Source organism: Canis lupus, chromosome 10, assembly GCF_003254725.2.
Source record: "Canis lupus dingo isolate Sandy chromosome 10, ASM325472v2, whole genome shotgun sequence".
In the NCBI taxonomy this organism is placed as follows: domain Eukaryota; kingdom Metazoa; phylum Chordata; class Mammalia; order Carnivora; family Canidae; genus Canis; species Canis lupus.
Window position 1 is genome coordinate 39172382 of NC_064252.1, and position 23859 is coordinate 39196240.

Genomic DNA, 23859 nt, shown 5'->3' on the forward strand with positions numbered 1-23859 from the left:
GGGGTGTCTGCTTCTCCCTCTCCTCTTTGCCCTTCCTCATACTCTCTCTCAAATAAATAAATAAAATCTTAAAAAAAAAAAAAAAAGAATCCCTAGCTCTGAACACAGACTTAGCAGAAATATCAATGTAAAAACAAATACATTTTTTATTGAAATACCTGCTCTCTAATCAATCTCTACCAAATCGGCTCTAAAAGATACTGAGTAATGCTGCCTGCACAATGAGTATCTGTGGCTACCATGATCTTCTCTAGGATATCCACACATTTTGCTGCTGAGTTACATGCTTACTAAGAGTCAGCTGTGTCAATTCTCAAACCTGTTTATTACAATAGTACTTATTTCTATAATTACATGAATTAAGTATTACATAAACAGATGAAATAAGAGTGGAAACAGAAGAGAGAGTTTTTGCTTCTATGAAACTAGGTTAAATGCTTTTTAAAAACTGAAAGGCAAATTACTTAAAAAAAAAAAAAAAGGTTTATTTCACTTCAGTGTGGCTAGAGGAAAAATCTGTAGAAATACAGAAACATTCTGCACTCAGATCTCTTAGGAACTTTAAGTTCTTTGCTCCACTGTGAGGAAACCAAAACTAAAAAAACTTTGATGATTCCTCAGTGACAGCAGGGGTATGCAAAATAAATAGGAAAAAACAGATACCTACTCAAAGAAAAAAAAAAATCCTCTACAATTGTAGCAAAAGATGAACATATATAAATTTATGCTGAATGTTTTTAAGAAGTAATTTCTAGCTTTAGTACTTTAAAAAAAAATTTTTTAGTACTAAAAAAAAAATTGTTTTTCAAAATAGGCTTGACACCCAGTGTGGAGCCCAATGAGTGGCTTGAACTCATGACCCAGAGATTAAGACCTGAACTGAGATCAAGAGTTGGATGCTTAACCCACTGAGTCACCCAGGCCACCTCCTAGCTTTAGTACTTTTTAAATTACCAGACAACTACCACCAGTCCATACTGGCTAACAGGCTTTTAATGTAAATTAGGAAAGAGTAAATATATTATTTCCTTGAAAGCTTAAAGCCTGCTGTATGTTTCTGTCAAAATTTAATTTTACACATTTAAGAGACAAAGAGAAAATTTTAAAAGAAGCAAGGAAAACAGAAGGCTATGCAAGAACAATGGCTACCTGCTCATTAGAAACAGTGTGAGGCAAAAGACAATGGAATTATATCAATAAAGGAAAGACCAAAAAAGGGGGGGGGGGGGGGGAGGAACCTATATTCAGTGAAAATGCTTCCGAAATGAACAAAAATTTTAAATTTTCAAATAAAAAAAGGCAAATCAGTTTCCAGCAGATCTGTACCAAACTCAAAAAAGGCATGTTAGGGGATCCCTGGGTGGCGCAGCGGTTTGGCACCTGCCTTTGGCCCAGGGCGTGATCCTGGAGACCTGGGATCGAATCCCATGTCGGGCTCCCGGTGCATGCAGCCTGCTTCTCCCTCTGCCTGTGTCTCTGCCTCTCTCTCTCTCTCTCTGTGTGACTATCATAAAATAAAAAAAAAATAAAAAAAAAAAAAATTTAAAAATTAAAAAAAAAAAAAAAGGCATGTTAGAATGCAAATAAATCAGTCTAATAGTACAGGCATAAACTCTATCCTGATCTAATTATGGTATTATTTAATTAAAAAGAAATAATTTGTAAATTCCAGTCATTTATTATTAGTTATAAAATATCACTGACTGACTTCACAACTGCCAAGATACAGGAATATGTCTCCACCTTTTGTGGGCAACTGCTAATATGTAATGTAACACTGTAACACTACAGTAAAGAAAGAACTGTTCATTCATTCTTGAGCAAACTCACCTCTTTGTTTTGGAAAAATCTGTTCAGGATGCTGTAAAATAAATTACAGTGCATTAGATAATTACTGTAAGATATTATAAATCTAAGTGAAATTTTAAAAAATATTAATGAAGATAACTACCTTCATTATTGGCCTGGCTTGCTTCTCAAACAAACCACTTGGAAAAAGGTAAGCAATAGCTTTCTGAAAATATACACAAAGGTTAATTAATGACTGTTATAAACACAAGTTAATGTTATGACAAACAGTTACTGAGTACTCAGTATCAAACTAAGGATATCAAACTAAGAATTTCATATACATTGTCTCATCTTATAATCCTTTAAATGGGTAATAAAATAACCACATATACATCCCCCCAAAGAAAAATTATTTGTAACTCTTAAACTGGTTATTAACAATTTCCAAGTGTCAGTTTCAAACATGAATATGACACCACAAATCTCTCTTTTTTAAAAGCAAATGGAGGTGTTCCTATACAACCTCCACAGTAATGTGCTCAAGAGCACCCCTTCTAACTTCTCTTTGGCAGTGCAAATATCAAAGACCGAATACTGAGAAGAGCAGGCTCCAAGCCTCATCCACCGTGACAGCCCTAACGTTTTTAGATGCTCTTTGAACTCTTCCCTAGGAAGTTGTGAGAGGTTTTTAAACTACATTTTTCCAACCAAGTTCTCTTAAATGTCTATTTCTCAATGGGGATGCTATTGGCATTTTGAGTGTGACAGCTCTGTTGCAGGCAGCCTTCCCCTTCTCCTATACTGCAGGGTGCTTAACACCCCTGGTCCTTCTCTACAATCAATGCCAGGAACATCCTAGTGCCTGTGAAAAATCTTGCCCCCACACATTGCCTAAAGCCCCTCACCTCCTAGTACTGCCACCAACTTGAGAACCACCGTGTAAGCCATGACAGCGTCTTCTCCAACACGCTCCTCACAATTAAAAGCAAACCATATGCATTTTCATTTCCCTTGCATGGTGTCAGATGAGACGTCTGTGGCCTTGGATCTTATTAGCACTACATCTGAACTCTGAAGGAACTGGTAGTTCATGTAAACACAGTGCTGCTCCTTTAGAGAGGCTGCTCTTTGGACAGGCCTTTCTGCCTTCCCACACAGTAAATGTGCTAGATCAGATTCCGCTGCTCAAAGTAGGGACCTACAACTTGGGGCTTATAAAATCAATTCTATTAGGGAGCCCATCTGTGTTTCTGGGTCAACCTCATTCTTCCATTCAGCCTTTGGGCAATAGAACGGACACTAAAGGAACCCTTAGATCAAACATCAGAGTGCTAATTTTGTGAACATTTTTTAAAAAAACAGGGACTCCTCTGCCTTCCTTCTCTGAGGGAGAAAAGGTGGACTTTTTAAGAAGTGATGTTGAGACAACTCATTGCCACTTGGAAAAAGATAAAAGTGGATGCAAGCCCAACAACGTACAGGAGAATAACCTGCAGATGGGGCAGACAGCTAAATAGCAGAAATCAAATCAAACAAGAACTACAAGAAAACATAGCATATTCCTTTATATAACCTATATCCCCACAGGCAAAACCAACATCATTACAGGTTATTCACCGATTTATAACAAAATTTAGAACACCGCCCCCCTCCCCAACAAGGTTGGTTGCATAAATGATGGCATATCCATCCCACTCTAGTCATTTTAAAAAAGACTGATAAAAGCAAGATGCAAAGGAAATGTACTTAGAGTGTGACCTTTGGTGTAAGAAAAGGAAGAAAACACAAACAGGAATAGGGGAAAATATACACAGGTTTCTTTCCACAAGGGAAAGTACAGTAGAAACTAATAAAAGTCATGCTTTATAAAGGAGTGTGTGGCAGCAGGGTGAGGGACACAGAGATGAGTAAAGCTTCCCTGGGCATGCCTTTAATTCAGCTTAACTTTGAAGCACAAATAGGTTGTACATATTAAAGACTAAAATTTTCAAAAGAAACTCTAAAATTTAATATAAACAAATAAACCTAATTTCTAATGACAAAAGAAAAACAGCAAAATCTTCAACTTTACTTGGAAGGTTTATGGCCAGTAACATTAATGTTAAAATTAATATTAAAATTCAGAAACATTTTGTGTATATTATACCATAAAGTAAATGAATGTATTAATTTCACGGTGACCAAAATGTTACTGTAGGAGAAGAGATACAAATATAAAAGAAGAAATGTAATGTTAAATTTGAATTGGACAAATCAATGCATACTTGTGATCTTTTAAAAATACTATTCCCTGGATTATTCCTACAATTTAAACGATAATACTTTTTAGTTCTGTCCCCTGAAGGAGCATAGAAGCAATGAAACTCTAGGAGCAATGAGTGGCCCCTAGCATCCAAATCTTGGTTTCTAAATACAATTTCCTAGTATATGCAACAGAGTATCTTAGAAAAATGGTTAATTCTAGGCCCAAGGCAGGGAAAGTACAAAATAAGTCTGAGACACCTTCCCATGCCAGAAAGCAAGAAAGTGTATGAAAGGACAGAGAAGCCTGCTTCAAGGAGCTCCCACTGGCCACACTTGGGACAATGTGAACATCAAAAAGAAAAGGCAATGCCTTATAATACACTCAATATGTACATGTTGAAGAATGTGCCTCTACAGACACACACACACTCTCTCTCACTCTCCAGGGTTCTGAGGTAGGAGGCAAAGAGAAAAGGAAAGCCTCTTTATGAAACAATACCTCTTTATGAAATAATACCCGTTAATAAAAGTAGTAGGAGGAATGGCAGAAGGAGAAAAATCACTGTTTTATAACTTCCAAAGTAAACATCAATTTCAGGAAAGCATCAGTAGTGGATGCCAAAGTCATCTTCTTAGCTACAAGAGGAAAAAGTTCCCTTTACAATGAAGAGGTCTACTGGTCACCACATTAAATAAGGGATCAGACATACAATCAATAGTGGGACAAACTCATTATGTACCTCCTGGTATGAAGGAATAAGAAGTATACAGAATCATGTAAGTATTACCCTTTATACATTCTAGATCTAATCACAAGGAAGCAAGTAGAAAGCCAGAATGTGGACAACTGCAGAAGCCAGACAAGTGGTCTGGATTCTACAAAAAAACTAGCCAGCTATAGAGACATCTTGGGGAAAACTGAGGAAATTTAAGTATAGACTATATAATACATGGCATTATAGAATTATTATAATTGTATTAAATATAATAGTGGTATCGTGGAAAAATGATATAAAGGATGTACGTATTTAGGGGTACATGCTGATATGTTTATTTAGGGGTTAGGTGTTATGCTATGTGCATTTTCAATGGCTCACTCAAACTTTTATATATACAGAGACAAGGGAAATGTGGCAAAATGCTAAAAACTGGCAAATCTACGTGAAAGATGTATATATGTGTGTGTGTTTGTATTCACTGAATATTCAAGTCTTCTGGAAATTTGAAAAATATTCAAGTCTTCTGGAAATTTGAAAAATAAAAAGCTGAGGAAAATGTTAAAAATTAAAAAGTCATTTAAATCTTTCCAAACCTAACCTGTCTCAGCAGGGCCACCATGAGCCTACAGCACCTGTGGACCAGATGGACATCAGGCCTGGTTCCCACAGTCAGACACAGTAGCCCCAAGGCTGGTCACACATCGTAGCCAAGAGGCTACTGACCCCAGGGCTTGCATAAGACTATTAGCGTGAACACTGAAGTACAACCTGCAGCCTGAGGTGAGCGTGCCAGAGTTATGGGGGATAGGGGACAGAGCTGCAACCAACTTTCAAGTCACATTCAAGCTGTCACTGGCATTCATCTTCAAATATAAAAATTACTAGTAACCTAGGTGAGAGTCCATGAGGGTAGTGAAAATGTAAAGGATTCTAGCCTGCAGTTAGATTTCTCATGAAAACTAAGATGCAGACAAGTCACCAGGAAGTTAACTGGTAGAACGTGAAAATAAAGCCTCGATTGCAAAGGCTGTCTAGGTCTTACAAATAAAAAACAAGTTAATAAAGAATTTGCTGGAAATTTCCTGATTTCCTAAAGGAATCCGGAAAAGTAGCACTGCCTCAAAAACAAAAACAAAACTTTTCAGCTAAGAATAAATTAACAGATATTTACTAATTCAGAATTCCTCACTATATTAAGTGATTATATTTTATTTATTTATTTTAGAGAGGGCATGCAATTGGGGCGGGGGGCGGGAAGAAGGGGAGGGTCAAGCTAACTTGGCACTGAGCATGACACAGAACTCAATACGATGACCCTGAGATCAAAATCTGAGCCAGACACAAGACAGATGCTTAACCAACTGAGCCACTCAGGCGCTCCTAAGTGAGAATAATAACACAACCAACTATACTGTATTGTACTATTTTATACTATACTACACACTATATACTCTATTACTAATTATTGATATGGCATATACAATGTACTACGCTTATATATTGTACCAAGTATTATTACATTTGTACCAAACTACATTAGTTTTGTACTAAGTACTATGGAAAAGGACCACAGAGCAAGATACCATGGTAGAGAAATAACCAAATCACAAATTCAGTAAAAACAATGAAAAACCAAGGATGGCAGAAAAAGGAACAAAGGAAGAAACAGCACATAAGGTAAACTTTTTTTTTTTTCAAAATCTGTATTATATCTTTTCTACCAGATTATGAGGAATATGCTTCCTAATTCCAGTGTTCTATTGGTCATACACTGGTTACTGTTTTCAACCAAAGAGAAGATACAAAACAGGAAAGTCACACTCCTGAGTGGTCTGTCATCTGTTCAGCAGACCTAACCTATTATTTCCATTTATCTCCTATGGGCACTCTAAATAGATTTCTTACAAGTTCTGAGGCAAATAGACCTGGATTTTATGAAAAAATAATTTTGTTGGCTTTCTGGGTCTGTATAACTTGTTTTAATAGTTGTTAAAACTCAAGTCAGTGAATATCGTTTGGAAAAAAATAGTACTCACAGGAAAAGAATTTTGAGTGTTAGGATGAAGTTGAGTAGCCCACTGATGTGTTCTGGGCACAGCATCATGTGCTGTACCACAGTAAAACCCTTACTTTCACTGCACTTCAGAATTCAGAACAGAGGGAGTGGTGAATGTGTAAATAACCTAAGACCCTTACTATGTCCTATAACCATAAAAATATCCTCTGGTAACACCATTCCCAGTGATTCTAACTTGTAAGGACATCAGCTTTATCTAGTTGTTGTGGGGATTAAATAAGGTACTGGCAAAAGTACAGCACCCAGTAGGCACTAGATAAATGTTAGCTATACAAAAATGTTCTATGTGAAATACTTCCTCACAGTATTTTAAGACTTAAAGTGGCAAAGCTAGAACTTGAACCTTCTGATATTTGATTTCTGAATGTGCTCTTCCCTGCTGAGGTTAGGGAACCAACCTAAGTCTCTCAGAAAACAGATTTACTTCTCCACTGGTATCAAGGACATTCAGCTATTTAGCAATAAAATTAGGAGAAAGCCCAACTGTGCTCAAAGGAAAAAACAGTGACCATTCACCGTGAATCAATTTTACTCAACAAATACTCATCACACCGAAGTTCTAGGTACTCTGCTAGTTTAGGAAGATATAGTTCCTGATCGCATTCTAGCAGTGGAGACAGAGTCACACATAATCTCAAATACGGGGGTCACTGTCACAGTGTATATTGCTTAGTAAAATATACCCAGGACCTGTGCTGGAACTATTTCTAGGTTACATGGCAGGAACTAAGGGAAGTGGTCACTTACTTTTCTCAACAATATTTTTCATCTGGCTCTTCTTAGCAGTTCTTGCCAAGTAAGGTTACCTTTACATTGTTTTCTTTGCCTACAATACCATTGTTCCATTTCTCCATTAAACATATTGTCTTCTGAGACCTAGATCAAATACCAGCCCTCCTGAGGGATCTCTCCTAACTTCCTGGGGGCTCTGTGATTTCCCCTCTTTGTCTATACCTACTGGGGCAATCTCCAGACTTGCCTCCGCCCTATCACCTCAAACAAACTGGAGAGACAGAGGTCTTAGGTGTCTCCAGACCCACACCATTTGGCCAGTCTATTCTCTCCCCCGTCCTTCCTGGCTTGAATTTCCATACTTCTTGCAGCAACCACAAAGGCTGATGCTCACCTTTCCTTTACATACGAATTCCTGCCCTATTTGTGAGCCACCTACACAAGACTCCTCATGTCATCCAGGCCAATAAGCCACCCTTAATTTCCATTCTTATTTCCGTTCTTAGAAGGACACACTCACTTCCTCAACTACCTCAATTCTTTCACCCACAGATTTCAATTTGGCCTCACAAGAATTCTGATCCTGCAATTTTGGCTCACCAAGACTTCCTTCCGAATCTCATGACTGACAGCCAGGTCTCTTCCATAGGAGGCTTCAGTCTTTGCCTCACTTCCAGCCATGTTCCCCTCCTACCTCTCTCCAAGTTCTTCCCTGGTCTCGTTTTTTTTGTTTGTTTGTTTGTTTTTGTTTTTAAGAGATAGTATTTTTTTTTAAGATTTTACTTATTTATTCATGAGAGACACACCCACAGAGAGAGAGAGAGAGAGAGAGAGAGAGAGAGAGGCAGAGACACAGGCAGAGGGAGAAGAAGCAGGCTCCATGCAAGGAGCCCGATGTGGGACTTGATCCTGGGTCTTCAGGATCACACTCTGGGCTGCAGGCGGCGCTAAACCGCCGCGCCACCGGGGCTGCCCTTCCCTGGTCTCTTGTAAACACATCTCTGCTTCTCCCTGAAATGCTAGTTCCCTCAGAGTGCCATCTCTGATTCTCTAGAGCGAACTGAGATAGGCTAAATCTATTTCTGTAGTTTCCAAACCATTCCCAACTGTCAACTGTCTTAGGGCTATTCCACTGAAGTATCCTTTTTTTTTTTTAAATAGAATTCTTTTTTAATTTTTTATTTATTTTTTTATTTATGATAGTCACACACACACACACAGAGAGAGAGAGAGAGAGAGAGAGAGAGAGGCAGAGACATAGGCAGAGGGAGAAGCAGGCTCCATGCACCAGGAGCCCGACGTGGGATTCGATCCCCGGTCTCCAGGATCGCGCCCTGGGCCAAAGGCAGGCACTAAACTGCTGCGCCACCCAGGTATCCCCCACTGAAGTATCCTAAGAGCACGTTCAAAGCTGCTCCTCAGATAACTTGCTTTTGCCTTCTCACTGTTCTTCCTCCCAGGCCGGTTACCAAGTTTTTGGATCTTAGCTTGGTCACATGCAGAGGGTGCTCTGGAAGGCAAAGGGCCTTGGTTTCTTAGTCACCGTTTTCCCACCCTAGATGGAGAATATTGGCAGATACCACAGTCCGTCTCATTCATAGGAGATACATTCCAAGACCCTCAGCAGCCTAAAGCCGCAAACAGTACTGACCCTTATATATGTACTACACTTTTTCCTATACACACATGCCTATGATAAAGTCTAATTTATAAATTAGATACAGTAGGAGATTAACAATAAAACAATTAAAAAACAATTTTTAAAATTAAAAAAAAACAAAACAATTAAAAATAAAATATACTGTAATAAAAGTTATGCAAATATGGTCTCTCAAAATACCTGATTGTACTGTACTCATATTTTGTGACAGTATGAGATGATAAAATGCCTACGTGATAAGATAATGTGAGGTGAATGATGTAGGCACTGTGACATAATGTTAGGCTCCTACTGACCTTCTGATATGTCAGAAGGGGGGGTCATCTGCTTCTGGACAGACAGGTAGCAGAGGAATACAGTACTCAAAGGATAAATGGAGAAGGAAATTGACAGCAGAGTCTTTGAGTGACTCAACTAGAAAATACAACACTTTATAAATAATTGGCAAAATTTAAATACTGATCAATATCCTGCTACAGACTATATTCAAATTAATTTTGTTAAATGTGATAATGGTATTGTGGTTATATGGGAAAATATCCTGATTTTTTTGGAAATATATACTCAAGTATAAAGGGATAAAGTGTCATAACATTTGTAACTGATTTTATTTTTTAAAGATTTATTTATTTATTTGACGGGGGGGGAAGAGAGAGAGAGAGAGAGAGAGCATGCGCACACGCACACACAAGCAGGGGGAGCAGCAGAAGGAGAGGGAGAAGCAGGCTCGACACTGAGCAGGGAACCGGACATGGGGCTCCATCCCAGGACTCTGGGATCATGACCTGACTGAAGGCAGATTTTAAAAGAAAATAGTTCAGAGGTGCCTGGGTGGCTCAGTCAGTTAGGCTCAGGTCATGATCTCCAGGTCCTGGGATCAAGCCCAGGTCAGGCTTCCTGCTCAGCAGGGAGTCTGCTTCTCCCTCTCCCTTCCCCATCCCACTCATGCTCTCTCTCACGCTCTTTCTCAAATAAATAAATATATAAAAACCCTTAAAAAAAAAAAAAAGAAAATAGTTCAGCTATAAAATACACAGGGGGGGATCCCTGGGTGGAGCAGCGGTTTAGCGCCTGCCTTTGGCCCAGGGCACGATCCTGGAGACCCAGGATCAAATCCCACATCGGGCTCCCGGTATAGGGAACCTGCTTCTCCCTCTGCCTATGTCTCTGCCTCTCTCTCTCTCTCTCTCTGTGTGACTATCATAAATAAATAAAAATTAAAAAAATAAATAAATAAAATACACAGGGGAAGCAAATATAGCAAAATGCTATTTAAACTAGGTGATGGTCATAGGGTATACATTATCTAATTATTTCTCCTTTTCTGTATGACCGAAATTTTCACAAGAAATAGTATACAAACTAAGGTTTAATGCTATTGCTATTAGCCTAGAATATTTTCACTTTTTCAATTCTGGTTCCTACCCCCATGTAATATACATACATAAATATGTATATGTATGTATGTGTACACACACTCACACACATATTTATATATACACACAAGTCATGAATCTTTTGCTCTTCTATAATTGAATAACCAAATAACTGAACTTGTTTTAGTAAACCTGTTGTTTCACTCAGATAAAAGCAACCGTTTTCTACCTTCTAAATTTCTATTTATTCCTACAGTGTATTTCTGAACTGTTTTCAAAGCCCAATTCTTCAAGGATTTTGAATTGTTTCAATGAAAGCAATTTTAAAAATGAAATTGCAAAATGATATTACTTATACTTCTAAAGTGTTCTCTTTCTTTTAAATAACACAAGGCAGACTAAAAATTCTTACTTGGGAGGAAATGACAGAGCAATCCTCTGGTCAACACAGTCCAAAAGCACTTTCTCTGATGATGGAAATATTCTATAATCGCTGCTGGCTGGTATGACAGCCTGTAGTCCATGTGGTTATTGTGTACTTCACATGTGGCTAGTGTGACTGCAGAACTAAACTTTAATGTTAATTAATATTAACTAACTTTAAACAACCACACATTAGGTAGTGGCAACCACACAGCTTTAGATGATTTTAACCAAAGCCTTCAAGCAGTATGGACAGCACTGCACTGACATTACTATTGTGAACCTCAGCATGGTTTTCAAACCTCATTAAACTGTTACAGAGTTATAAAGTCTATAATTTAATTTTACTGGTCTAACTTAACAAATACCCACGTTCACGAGAGAATATTAACTACCAAATAGTCTTTGAATAGAAGATCTCTATGATGAATTTGGTAATGACAGCCATTCCTCATATTCTCTTCTGTGAGGTGAAAGCATTTTAATACTCAGATCTGTGATTTGATTCCTTGGGGATTTTTTTTTAAAGATTTTATTTATTATGAGAGACACAAAGAGAGAGAGAGAGACGGAGACAGAGACACAGACAGAGGGAGAAGCAGGCTCCATGCAGGGAGCCTGATATGGGACTCGATCCCAGGTCTCCAGGATCAGGCCCTGTGCCAAAGGGGGCGCTAAACCCCTGAGCCATCCAAGCTGCCCTCCTTGGGGATTTGAATGGGGAACTTAGTATCATGGAAACCATGTGGAAAGTCGAATTTCCTGACATCTCACCATTGAGGCTGTCTGCTACTAACCTGAATGACTTTGACTTACTGTATCTAAGGCAAGAGCACTTGGATTTTATACTTCTTTTCAGCCTAGATTTCAATGCTGGGGCAGAAGGTAGAAACATTTATAAGACTCCAGAAACCTCATTAGTCTCCTCGTAATGTCTATTAATTCAGGAGAGCTCCCACTGTCCTCCCCACTGCCTCTATCCTCTGTTGTTCCTTTTCCATAGTTAATCTTAACTTGCGACTGGAAAGAAAAAGATATAAATATCAAGTTGTGACCAATACTGAAAACTCCTGGTTTTGCACCTCTTTCTTCCTAGAACAAAGGAAAAGGAAGAAAAACCCAACCAAACATAATGACAAAAATGAAAAGCATCCACCTCTTTCTTGCAGACTCAGAACGCCTACCTGAAGCAACAAGGTTATCCTCCAGAGCCCAGGAGGACACAGCCATATCTGCAATGTACTCTCTAGGGAACACTCCACCCAGAGTGCAAGGCTTTCAGTCCAGGTCCACAGTAATGTCCCTACCACCATATTATAGACAGGAATGGTGAGGGGAAGAAAGTATGTATCACCTTCCTCTCTAAAGCCTGCTGGTAATGACACAGCTCCCGGACATTCTACACGTTTGCAAAATATGAGAACATGTGTACTGCAGTATGCTGTTCCGGCACCAATCTCATCAGCATGGTCTCCCTGAAGTCACTGCCATTCTGTTACTAGAAGCCCTGCCTCTATGAGGGCACTGGATCCACCAGAGAACCCAACAGCTTTCCTGCTTCTTGCCTCTCACACTTCTTACGCTGCAAGCACTTATGATAAGATTTCACCTTCTCTGGCCAGGATCATTTGGTTGTAAACCAAATGAGAAACAAAGGCAAAGAAAGTGTTGAAAAACTTCAGCTGTTTTTCAGTTTTCCTGATGTTATTCAGAAATATCTGTATTGGCATGGTAAAAATGCAGAATTTAAATATTGTAAGGGAAAATTAAGTCAATCAGAAAACCAGTGGAAGAAGGTGGTGAGGGAAATACTGGACTTTCTGCTAATGTTAACCTACCTATAATGTTCTAGGATTCCCTGGTGCATGTGGCACTGACTAGGCACTAGAGAAGATGTACCAGCAGGACATGACCTAGGTCTTAAATTAGAGGACACTTGGCATTTCACATGTGAATTGTAGTTTGGCCAACTTGGGTCCACATTTATTAACCACAAGAGAATTAACTGAAATTTCCTAATTTTTTTTTAAGATTTTATTTATTTATTTATGAGAGACCGACAGAGGCACAGACATAGGCAGAGGGAGAAGCAGGCTCCCTGCAAGGAGCCTGATTCGGGACTCAATTCCAGGACCCTGGGATCACGACCTGAGCCAAAGGCAGATGCTCAACCACTGAGCCACCCAGGTGCCCCCTTAATTTTCTGGAATAAGCACTTTTTCACTTCTAAACAATCTACATAAAACAGATATATAAACTGAGAAACACCCAATTCTTCTACAAAAACAAAAATATAGGGACGCGTGGGTGGCTCAGGATGTGATCCTAGAGTCCCGGGATCAAGTCTCACACTGGACTCCCTGCATGGAGCCTGCTTCTCTTTCTGCCTATGTCTCTGCCTCTCTCTCTGTCTCTCATGAATAAATAAAATCTTAAAAAAACAGAACACAAAAATATATGCATTTGACCCGTGAAGAACAAAGGTCTGAACTTCTACAGGTCCATGTAGGCGATGATTTTTGTTTTTGATAAACAGAGTATTGCTGTAAATGTATTTTCCTTATGAGTTTCTTAACATTTTTCTCTCACTTGCTTTATTGTAATCATACGATATATAATACACATCACATACGAAATATGTTAATCAACTATGTTACTAGTAAGGCATTCAAACAACAGTAGGCTATTAGTAGTTAAGTTTTGGGGGAGTCAAAAGGCCTATGTGGATTTTTTACTCTACAGGAGGGCAACACCCCTAACTCCTGTGTTGTACAAGGGCCAAGTGTATATCAGTTGGGACTCAATTCTTCAAGAAGCTTGAAAAAAATATTACTAGCCTAATATTGTTATTTGTTTTAGGCTAGCATTTGTGTTTCAAGAAAACCCTTTCCCAATCCAGGAGCCAGATTCTGGATGTAGCCTGTAGTTCACAATGGTATTTAACATCACCAATATCCATGAACACACAACAAATCATTGCCTTACTCTGATTTTGAGGCTGTTGATGACTTAGCCTTTCAGTTTTATGTTCCCTCAGAAAAAGCTCTGAGCCATGGGTATAGGGAGGGGGAAAAAAGCACTTTCCTATAATAAATTCTAGCTTAATAGTTCTTATAACGAAGTTCTGGAATTTGTATGGAATTCAGCTTGGCAAAGTTCTTAGTGTTTTAAACTTATGTTACATTTGAAAAAATAGCTTCAAGTTAGGGACAAACAGGGCTAGGTAGAGAGAGACAGGTAGGGGGCCACGGAATCAGGCTCACAAAAAACTCCAAAAATGCTGAGGTGTAAGGAAACCAGAGATGAGGAAACAAGCCAGACTACCCTGCCCTAGGTGTGGGCAGGGAAGGTAAGATGTCTTTTTATGACAGTCACCTGTGACCAACAAAGAATAACCAGATCCCAAAGTAGTAAGCCATTAAAGATGTTATCACTAGTCCCTACTCAACGGTGGTATCAAGAGATAATATTAAAAGGATTTAGGTTCCCTGGTTAGCTTTCAATAAAAGACCAACCCTACAAGCCCTCAGTGGTAACCCTGTGAGGATTATCAGTTGGGACTCAATTTTTCAAGAAGCTTGAAAATAATATTACTAGCCTAATATTGTTATTTGTTTTAGGCTAGCATTTGTTTCAAGAGAACCCTTTTCCTATCCAGGAACCAGATTCTGGATGTAACCTGTAGTTCATACTGGTATGTAAACCTCACCAATATCCATGAACATACACCTGAAAGAGATAACAAATCATTGCCTTGCTCTGATTTTGAGGCAATCAGAAAATCTCATTCACTTCTGAGAGCTTGCTCTGTATCTTTACTTAATAAATTTCTAAAGCTTTACTAACTCTTCTTTGCGAGATTCATTCTTTGACTCTGTGAGACAAGAACCAAGCTCTTCCACATTAGTTTCATATATGAAGTAGGTTCAATGGTTGGTTGTCACAGTAACAAAAAAAAAAAAAAAAAAAAAACACAAAAACCATGCTTCTTTTGGAAACAAAAAAGTGGAGTATACATTTAATGGCAAGTATAGAAACCTTTAAAAATGTATTGGACCGTAGCCCTGTTTACCTGAATCAAAAAGAAGTGCTGACAAAAATAAAGAATGTAAATTTTTAAAAAGTTAACCTTTTGGGGGGTTGATTTTTTTAAATCACGGAGTAAGGCAATTCCCCTTTGAAAATATGTCTCTTACATTTTTAGATGTTTAAAATGCTGGGAGTACTGGTAATTCAAGGGTTCCCTAAAATGAAGGCAAAGTATTTAACTACCTTCTTAGGCTTAAATCAAAGTATAAAAGGATTGCACGCTCAACCCAGGAGGAGCACTGGGTCAGGAATGCAATCTCTATTAATTAGGTATCCCAGCTGGGCAGTGGGTTTGCAGCTGTTAACTTGATCAATGACTTACCTAAATGTCATCTCTACTGATTCGCTTATAAATTACCAGCAAGTGAGACTAATGTACAGGTGCTAATTTATTTAAACTGTTCTCTACAGCTCTACATAGCTTTACAAACTGCATCTGGCACCTAATGTTAGCTGTCAGTTGTACTTAGACATGCCTGTCCTAACGACTCTGTTCATTAGAAGTGAGCACAAATTAGGAAATATTGTGAAAAATGATACATCAAATGGAATGGGCACAGCAAATCAATTAGAGAAACTTCATACAGCATATTCACACTGAGGAGAATAAAACATTCTGGTTTCAGAATGAGGTCTATAATACCAATTAAAAAGTAATTGGTAGACTTCAGCAGTGTTATATATCAATTTGCTGGCTTTTTTCCTGAATTTCTATAGTAATGTAGAACTTAACTTTTAATTCCCAAGTAAAGACATTAGTAAATGCAAGTGCAATTTTGTGTCCATAATATCTGATATAACTGAGATGTCTCCAACTTAACATTGATAACTGATACCACTTTATTCAAAAAGGAAAATGCAAAGAGCAGTGGTCCTCAACTTTTTTTGTGTGCAGACAGCCTGATTTTGAAATTACTGTAACTCAATATCTGCTCCAGCATAACAATGTGTTAGTGTCATGGACCAGGCTTTCCCTTTGGGTCACTGAGGGCAAATGCTGCAGCCCTGGCTTCCATCACACGTCCTGAGGCTCATTTCTTTACAGTCTCCATACACAGAGAATCTTCCCTTGGCCAAACTGTCACTGCTTTAAGCTAAATTACAGAACCCACTCAGCTCAGTGTTCAATCTGACAGTTCAATCCTCCTCATACTAACTATACAGTGAAAGCCAAAAATATTTCTTAGGTGCTGATCAACATTTGGCAGTAACCTGTGAAAGGCTTGAGGAATGGGAGTTGAGAACTACAGCACTAAGATATATTTTCAAAACATTTAACATGCTTATAAGTACTTGCAGCAAGTCACCATATATGCTACTACTATGAAAGAGGACCCATTTTTTCCTCCTGTCAGATCTACGATCACCTGTCACTGATAGGTGATCAGTGGCATCATAGTGGTTCAGTCAGGAGGTGCATTGGGTGGTTTCTTTTTAAAAGAACTTAAAATACTAGGCAAAAATTAAACTATCTCGATGTGGAGAAAACCCGTATATGCCAATAACTCATTTCTTTCCAGTTAATTTCTTATTTTACAAACCAAAAATAATTTTTTCATATAAATGCAATACCAAGATTGAGCATTAAATATAGCAAAGTAATTTTGCAAAAACAATTCTGGCAGATATACGATGATGTAGCTTTAATAATAAACTTCTAAATCACAGAACTTTAAGTAAATATTAAAAGCTACAAGTAGAATTATCTTTATTCATAAAATTTTATCTGTCACATCCTTTCTATTTAACTAACTCACATTTGTACTCTTAAAAGTCTTTATAACTCAGGGACGCCTGAGTGGCTCAGCGGTTAAAGCATCTGCCTTTGGCTCAGGGCATGATCCCGGGGTCCAGGGATGAAGTCCCCCATCGGGCTCCCTGCATGGAGCCTGCTTCTCCCTCTGCCTCTGTCTCTGCCTCTCTCTCGAATAAATAAAATCTTAAAAAAAAAGTCTTTATAACTCAAAGAAACAGTAGCATGTAAGATTAGCTAGGTATAATTTTCACATGTTCTGTATGTTGTACTCAGTAAGGCCAGGGACTAGATTTCTATTCAAGTTCAGCGTTCTAGAATAAAGTTCTAAACCCAGAAATCCCCAAAAGATGCCTATGAAGAGCTGAAATAGGTGACATAAATTCACTATTTTACTTAGAAGGGCACACAGGTTCTCACACCAAGTCCAAGTTTTAATTCACAAGCCTAACAAGTTTAGTTATGCCAGAAGGCTGGAGGGTGAGAGTGGGCAGAGGCGGGTACTCGCACATGCAGACGTCCTGACAGGAAAGGAGATGGCAGGAATCAGTACTAAGGCAAGGCCAGGCCATTCACTACAGGGACAAAGAGGAACTACAAGCTTCAGGCAAGGTATTACAGCTAAACAATCATATTAAAAGGAAAATCCTGAGGCACTGTGAGGTTAAATTATACTCACTACACTCCACTAAATAAGGGGGGGGGGGGGAGCACAATTTATTTTAGAAAATGTTACCCAAAAAATTAGTATCTGAAAGTGTGGAAAAGCAGACTTTGCATATAGGAAGGCCTTGTACAGCTTTGGATTCCTCAACAATAAATCCTGACCCCATGAGGTTTTTCTAAAGACTGAATGTGGTAATATAAATCAGGCTCCCAGGCAGCATCTTGAGCATATATAGGAGGTTTTTAATAATTGGTTGAATTTTTCATTACAAATAACAATTAAAAATAGATTTATCTGAGAACTTCATTTCTATGAAATATCTGATTTTCTGATTATATAAGAGAAAAATTACTATACCTGGTTTTAAATTCTGTATTAAAAGCCAAACACATTACAAAAAGCATTATAGTTTCTAAATATATATATAAAAAATTATCTGGAAGCTTAAAATATTTTCCTGATTTTAGATATCAAATTATTTGGTTTTGTCTTTAGAAATAACTAACCATTTTGTCAATATGGAAATGCTGGATAAGACTCATTAGCTATATACTTTCTTTTAGGTTATATTTACAGCCAAATCTCAAACAAAAATAAATTTCAAAAGCATACACAAAACCAGGAATCACAATAGTATGTAATTTTTATGCTTTGGTAACAATTATCACTGTCCTCTTTTGCTTTTACATTTACTTAGATGCCAAAGAGAGTCCACTAAATTTAATAAAATGCTCAGAGTTAACTGATGTAAAATGTGAGCCTTACTGAAGCAGATCAATCACTTGCAGGAAACTCTAACACAGCAGGATTACATCACTGGCAGCAAGGAAAAGGGCTAACACTTCCACACAGGCATTTCAGCAGTGTGCCAGGTGAGACACAATCCCTCAATCATATATCAATACACTCAACAATACTTCCTATTATTCTCTTCAACATGGTGTCTTTGGTGGGATGAAGATTCATGTGACAAAGGCGGAGAACTAGTAAATGATTCAAATTATGGTAGATTTTACTTATTGCATTTAATAGTAATGAGAACAATAACATGTTGCATTAATCTCATGCTCTTCAGTTATATTCTAAGATAGGCAAACAGGTATTATTTTAGAGATGAGAAAATCAAGTGACAGAGCACTGTGACTTGGTGAACATTACACTAGTTAGTGACACTGCAAGGAATCTTCCAATCCCAGGTTCTGCATCTTTGGATATTTCAACTATAATGAATTTATTTAAAAAAAAATTAACAAAGTCCTCTGTGTTCTGCAAATATACGTATTCCTCACAAGAAATTCTGCTTCATTTCAGAAAAATCTATTTTATTTTTCAGATGGTGGGAGGGGCAGAAGGAGAGAGAGAATCTTAAGCAGGCTCCATGCCCAGCACGGGGCTTGTTCTCAAGACCCTGAGATCATGACCTGAGCCAAAATCAAGAGTCTGATGCTGAACTAACTGAGCCACTCAAGTGCCCCAAACATTCTACATATTTTAAATGAGCAACTGGATGTTTTTCATATTAATTCAGGACTTTATTACTCTATTGGCTAAATCTAAGGGAGATTTTCATCATATTCTATTAGCAAAATGACACAAAATAGCATCAACTTACTTTCACCATCTATATACACATGCAGTTTTAAAAGTACAGAAAAGCCATCATCTCTCACATTCATACACTAATATTACACATCTTCTCTCTGGAATTCTATATTTTAAGAACCAGAACAAAATATATTGTTTCATTTGACTGAATGATAGGATCTTTTTAGATTTATCTAAATAATATAAAAAGAATATTCAAAATGGAGACCCTGATATGTGTCTGTGTAAACACCTTAATATTTTTTTAAGTAGGCTCCATACCCAGTGTGGAGCTCAATGCAGGGCTTGAACTCACAACCCTGAGATCAAGACCTGAGTGGAGATCAAGGGTCGGACGCTCAACAACTGAGCCACGCAGGTGCCCCAAAACTTTGACAAATTTTAAATATATTTTAATGTATGAAAAAAGTTGTTTTAAATATTTTTTTGAAGATTTATTTATTTATTCATGAGAGACACAAAGAGAGAGCAACAGAGACACAGGAAAAGGGAGAAGCAGGCTCCCTGTAGGGTGCCTGATGTGGGACTGATCCTGGATCCCCAGATCACATCTGAGCCAAAGGCAGACACTCAACCACTGAGTCACCCAGGCATCTCAAAGTTGTTTTAAATCTTAAGTATTTTTGCTTAAATACATTTTAGAAATAGTTTCAGATATCATTATTTTATAAACAAAAGGCATCCAGACTGGAAAGAAAGAAGTTAAACTATTTATATTTGCAACTGACAGTATCTTGTGTACAGAAAACTACAAAAACCATGAAACAAAGTAACAAATGGGCAACAAATATGTATCTACCAATAATTACTTTGAATGTAAATAGACTAAATGCTCCAATCAAAAGACAGAGGGTGACAGAATGGGTAACAAAACATGACCCAACTAAATGCTGTCTACAAGAGACTCATTTCAGGCCTAAGACACCTACAGATTGAAAGTGAGGGGATGGAGAAACTTCATTCAAATGTATATCAACAACAAGCTGGAGTAGTAATAGTGAGATTGGACAAAAATAGACTTTAAAACAAAGTTTGTAAAAAGATACAAAAAAAGACATTGTCTAACAATAAAGGGGAACAGTCCAACAAGAAAATATAACAACTATAAATATTTTGCACCCAACATGGGAGCACCCAAATACACAAAATGCTTAATAACAAATATAAAAGAACTAATTGATAATAATACAGTAATATTAGAGGACTTTAATACCCCACTTATGTCAATGAACAGGTCATCCAAACAGAAAATCAACAAGAAAAGAGTGGCTTTGAATAACACACTGGAACAGAAGGATTTAACAGATACAGTCAGAATATTCCATCCTAAATTAGCAGAATACATATTCTTTTCAAGTGCACATGGAATATTCTCCAGAACAGATCACGTATTAGGCCACAAAAGAAGCTTCAGCAAATTCAAAAAGATCAAAGTCATACCATACATCTTTTCTACCACAACACTATAAATTTAGAAATCAATCACAAGAAAAAAAACTAGAAAGACCACAAATACATGGAAGTTAAATAACATGCTACTAAACAATGAATGGGTCAGCCAAGAAATCAAAGAAAGCAAAAAGTACATGGAAACAAATGAAAAGGAAACCACAATGGCCCACCTTTGGGATGCAGCAAAAGCAGTTCTAAGAGGAAAGTTTATAGCAACACAGGCCTACCTCAAGAAACAAGAAAAATCATAAATAACCTACCCTTACCTATAAAGGAACTAGAACATGAAGAACAAACAAAACCCCAAACCAAGAGAAGTACGGATATAATGAAGTAGAGAGCAGAACTAAATGATATAGAAACTTAAAAAGCAATGGAACATAAAAATGACAACAGGAGTTGGTTCTTTGAAAAGATACAATAAAATTGATAAACCTCTCCCTAGACTCACAAAAAAAAAAAAAAAAAAAAAAAGAAAAAAAAGAAACGGACTCAAATAAATAATACGAAAGGGGAGAAATAACAATCAACACCATAGAAATACAAACAATTATAAAAGAATATTATGAAAAACTACATGCCAACAAATTAGACAACCTAGAAGAAAGAAATGGACAAATTCCTAGAAACATATAGCCTACCAAAAGTGAAAGTAGTAGTGGAGAATTTGAGTGGACCAATAACCAGCAAAAAAATTGATTATGTAACCCAAAACTCCAAACAAACAAGAGCCCAGGACCAGAGAGCTCAAGAGGCCAATTCTACCAAACATTTATAGAGTTAATAATACCTATTCTACTCAAACTATTCCAAAAAATAGAAGGAAATTTCCAAATTCATTCTATATCACCCTGATACCAAACCAGAGAAAGACATCACAAAAAAGGAGAACTGCATGCAAATATATCTGATAAATGTGGATACAAAAATCCTCAAAAAAATACTAGTAAACAGAATCCAACAATACATTAAAAAAAAAATCATTCACCACAATTAAGTGAGATTTATTTCCAGATGCAAGGGTGGTTCAGTATTCGCAAATCAATCAATATGATACATCACATCAATAAGAGAAAGGATTAAAGCCATATGATTATCTTAATAGATGCAGAAAAAGCATTTAACAAAGCACAACATCCAGTCAGGAAAAAAGTCCTTAACAAGGTAGGTTTAAGGGATACACCTCAACATAATAAAGGCCATAAATGAAAACCCACAGCTACCATCATTCTCAATTGGGAAAAACTGAGAGCTTTTCTCCTAAGGTCAGGAACAAGATAAGGATGTCCACTCTCACCACTTGTATTCAATACAGTACTAGAAGTTGTAGCCACAGCAATTAGACAACAGAGAGAAATAAAAAACTATAATAAGATATCACCTCACACCTGTCAGAATGTTGACACATTGTTTTTTGACACAAAAACAACAGATGTTGACAAGGATGTAGAGAAAAAGGACCCCTTCTGCACTGTTGGTGGGAATGCAATGTAGTGTAGCCAGTGTGGACACAGGACAGAGGTTCCTCAAAAAGTTAAAAATAGAACTATCCTATGATCCAGCAATCACACTACTAAGTATTTACCCCCCCCCAAAAAAAATCCAAAAATGCTAATTCAAAGGGATACATGCAACCCTATGTTTATAGCAGCTTTACTTACAATAGCCAAATCATGGAAGCAGCCCAAATGTCAATGGATATAGATGAATGGATAAAGAAGATATCACACACACACACTCACACACACACAGAGGAGTATTATTCAGCCATAAAAAAGAATGAAATCTTGCCATGTGCACTGACACGGATGGAGCTAGAGAGTATAATGCTAAGTGAAACATGTCAGTCACAGAAAAACAAATACCATTTGATTTCACTCATTTGTGGAATTTAGGAAACCAGCTAACAAAAAAACGAGCAAAGGGAAAAAGAGACAAACCAAGAAGCTGACTCTAAACTATAGAGAACACACTGATGGTTCCCGGTGGGGGGGAGGGGTATATGGGGGATATAGGTGACGGGGGATTAAGGAAGGCAGTTGTGATGAGCACTGAGTGTTGTATGAAGTGCTGAATCACTATATTGTATACCCAAAACTAACACAACATTGTACATTAACTATAATGGAATTCAAAATAAAATTTTAAAAAGTTAGAACAAACTTCAAATTGGTTAAATTTTAAGTACCTTTGCTAGCTATGTTGTGATGTCTAGCAAAAAAGTATTATTTATTATTACTACTTTTATCAGGGTCAGAACAACTCAAGAGTGGAACAATAACACAGTTCTAACTCTCTCAAATCATTTAGAACATGCCCTGACTGAAAATTCAAATGTATAGCTAAGATAATAATAAAAAAACACTAAACTCAGGTTTACTTATGGGACTTTCTATAAACTTGACTCTATTTCCATCATCATCTGTTTTACTATTTGTAAGAAAGCTGAGTTTAAAACTACAATAGGATAAATATTTCTACATTGTTCTAAATATTCACATTGGCTCCTAGGACCTTGAATCAAGACATTTATCCATTTCACATTAAAATCTAACACTCACTATGCTTCACAATGCTCCAAATACAGGGTAGCATTTCTCTTTGAAACCTGGGTTCCAACTTGCAATGCAGAGTGGTATTTCTCCTTATTCTTACAGTTTGATTAAAACTGACAGAGCTAGTGATGCCTGGGTGGCACAGTCGATTAAGTGTTGGATTCTTGGTTTTGTCTCAGGTCGTCCATGATCTCAGGGTCATGAGATGGAGGCCTGTATCAGGCTCTGAGCTCAGCACAGAGTCTGCTTACGTTTCTTTTTCCTTCTGCCTCTACCCTTCACTCTCTCCCTCACCTTGGCTAGTGCTCTCTCTCTCTCAAATAAATAAATAAATAAATCATAACAAACAAACTCTACAGCAATTACTTTCCCAACCGAGTAACTGTACTTACGTCAATATCCTCTTGCGTAAAAGTTTCTGGATCTTCTCCCATCATGTTGGCTAAATGTCTCTTTCCTATGTTGAACTCTTCAATCTGCTTTTTAATAAAATCCACTGTGTAAGTTTCACGTCTTAAGGCTGCAACATTTTTCTTTGTTGATACACCTGTGGTGTGCCTTAGCCTTAATATCTAGCAGAAAATATAAATGAAAAGAGAAAAGATTTTAAATTAATGTAATTATTTACATTATATTTACCTTACAATGTAATTAAACTGTGATTAACTTAGATTTTAAATTAAATAATGTAATTATTTACATTACAATGTAATGTC

General features: G+C 37.4%; 1 protein-coding gene across 1 annotated transcript in view; it reads right to left on the reverse strand.

Moving 5' to 3' along the window:
* MRPS9 (mitochondrial ribosomal protein S9) overlaps nucleotides 1–23859 on the reverse strand; it is a 62733-nt gene that overhangs the window by 27233 nt on the left and 11641 nt on the right. The window contains exons 2-4 of the mRNA XM_025463135.3: nucleotides 23536–23715; nucleotides 1952–2014; nucleotides 1831–1861 (exon numbers count right to left, since the gene is read on the reverse strand). Coding sequence (XP_025318920.1) covers nucleotides 1831–1861; nucleotides 1952–2014; nucleotides 23536–23715 — 274 coding nt within the window. The remainder of the gene's footprint in view (nucleotides 1–1830; nucleotides 1862–1951; nucleotides 2015–23535; nucleotides 23716–23859) is intronic.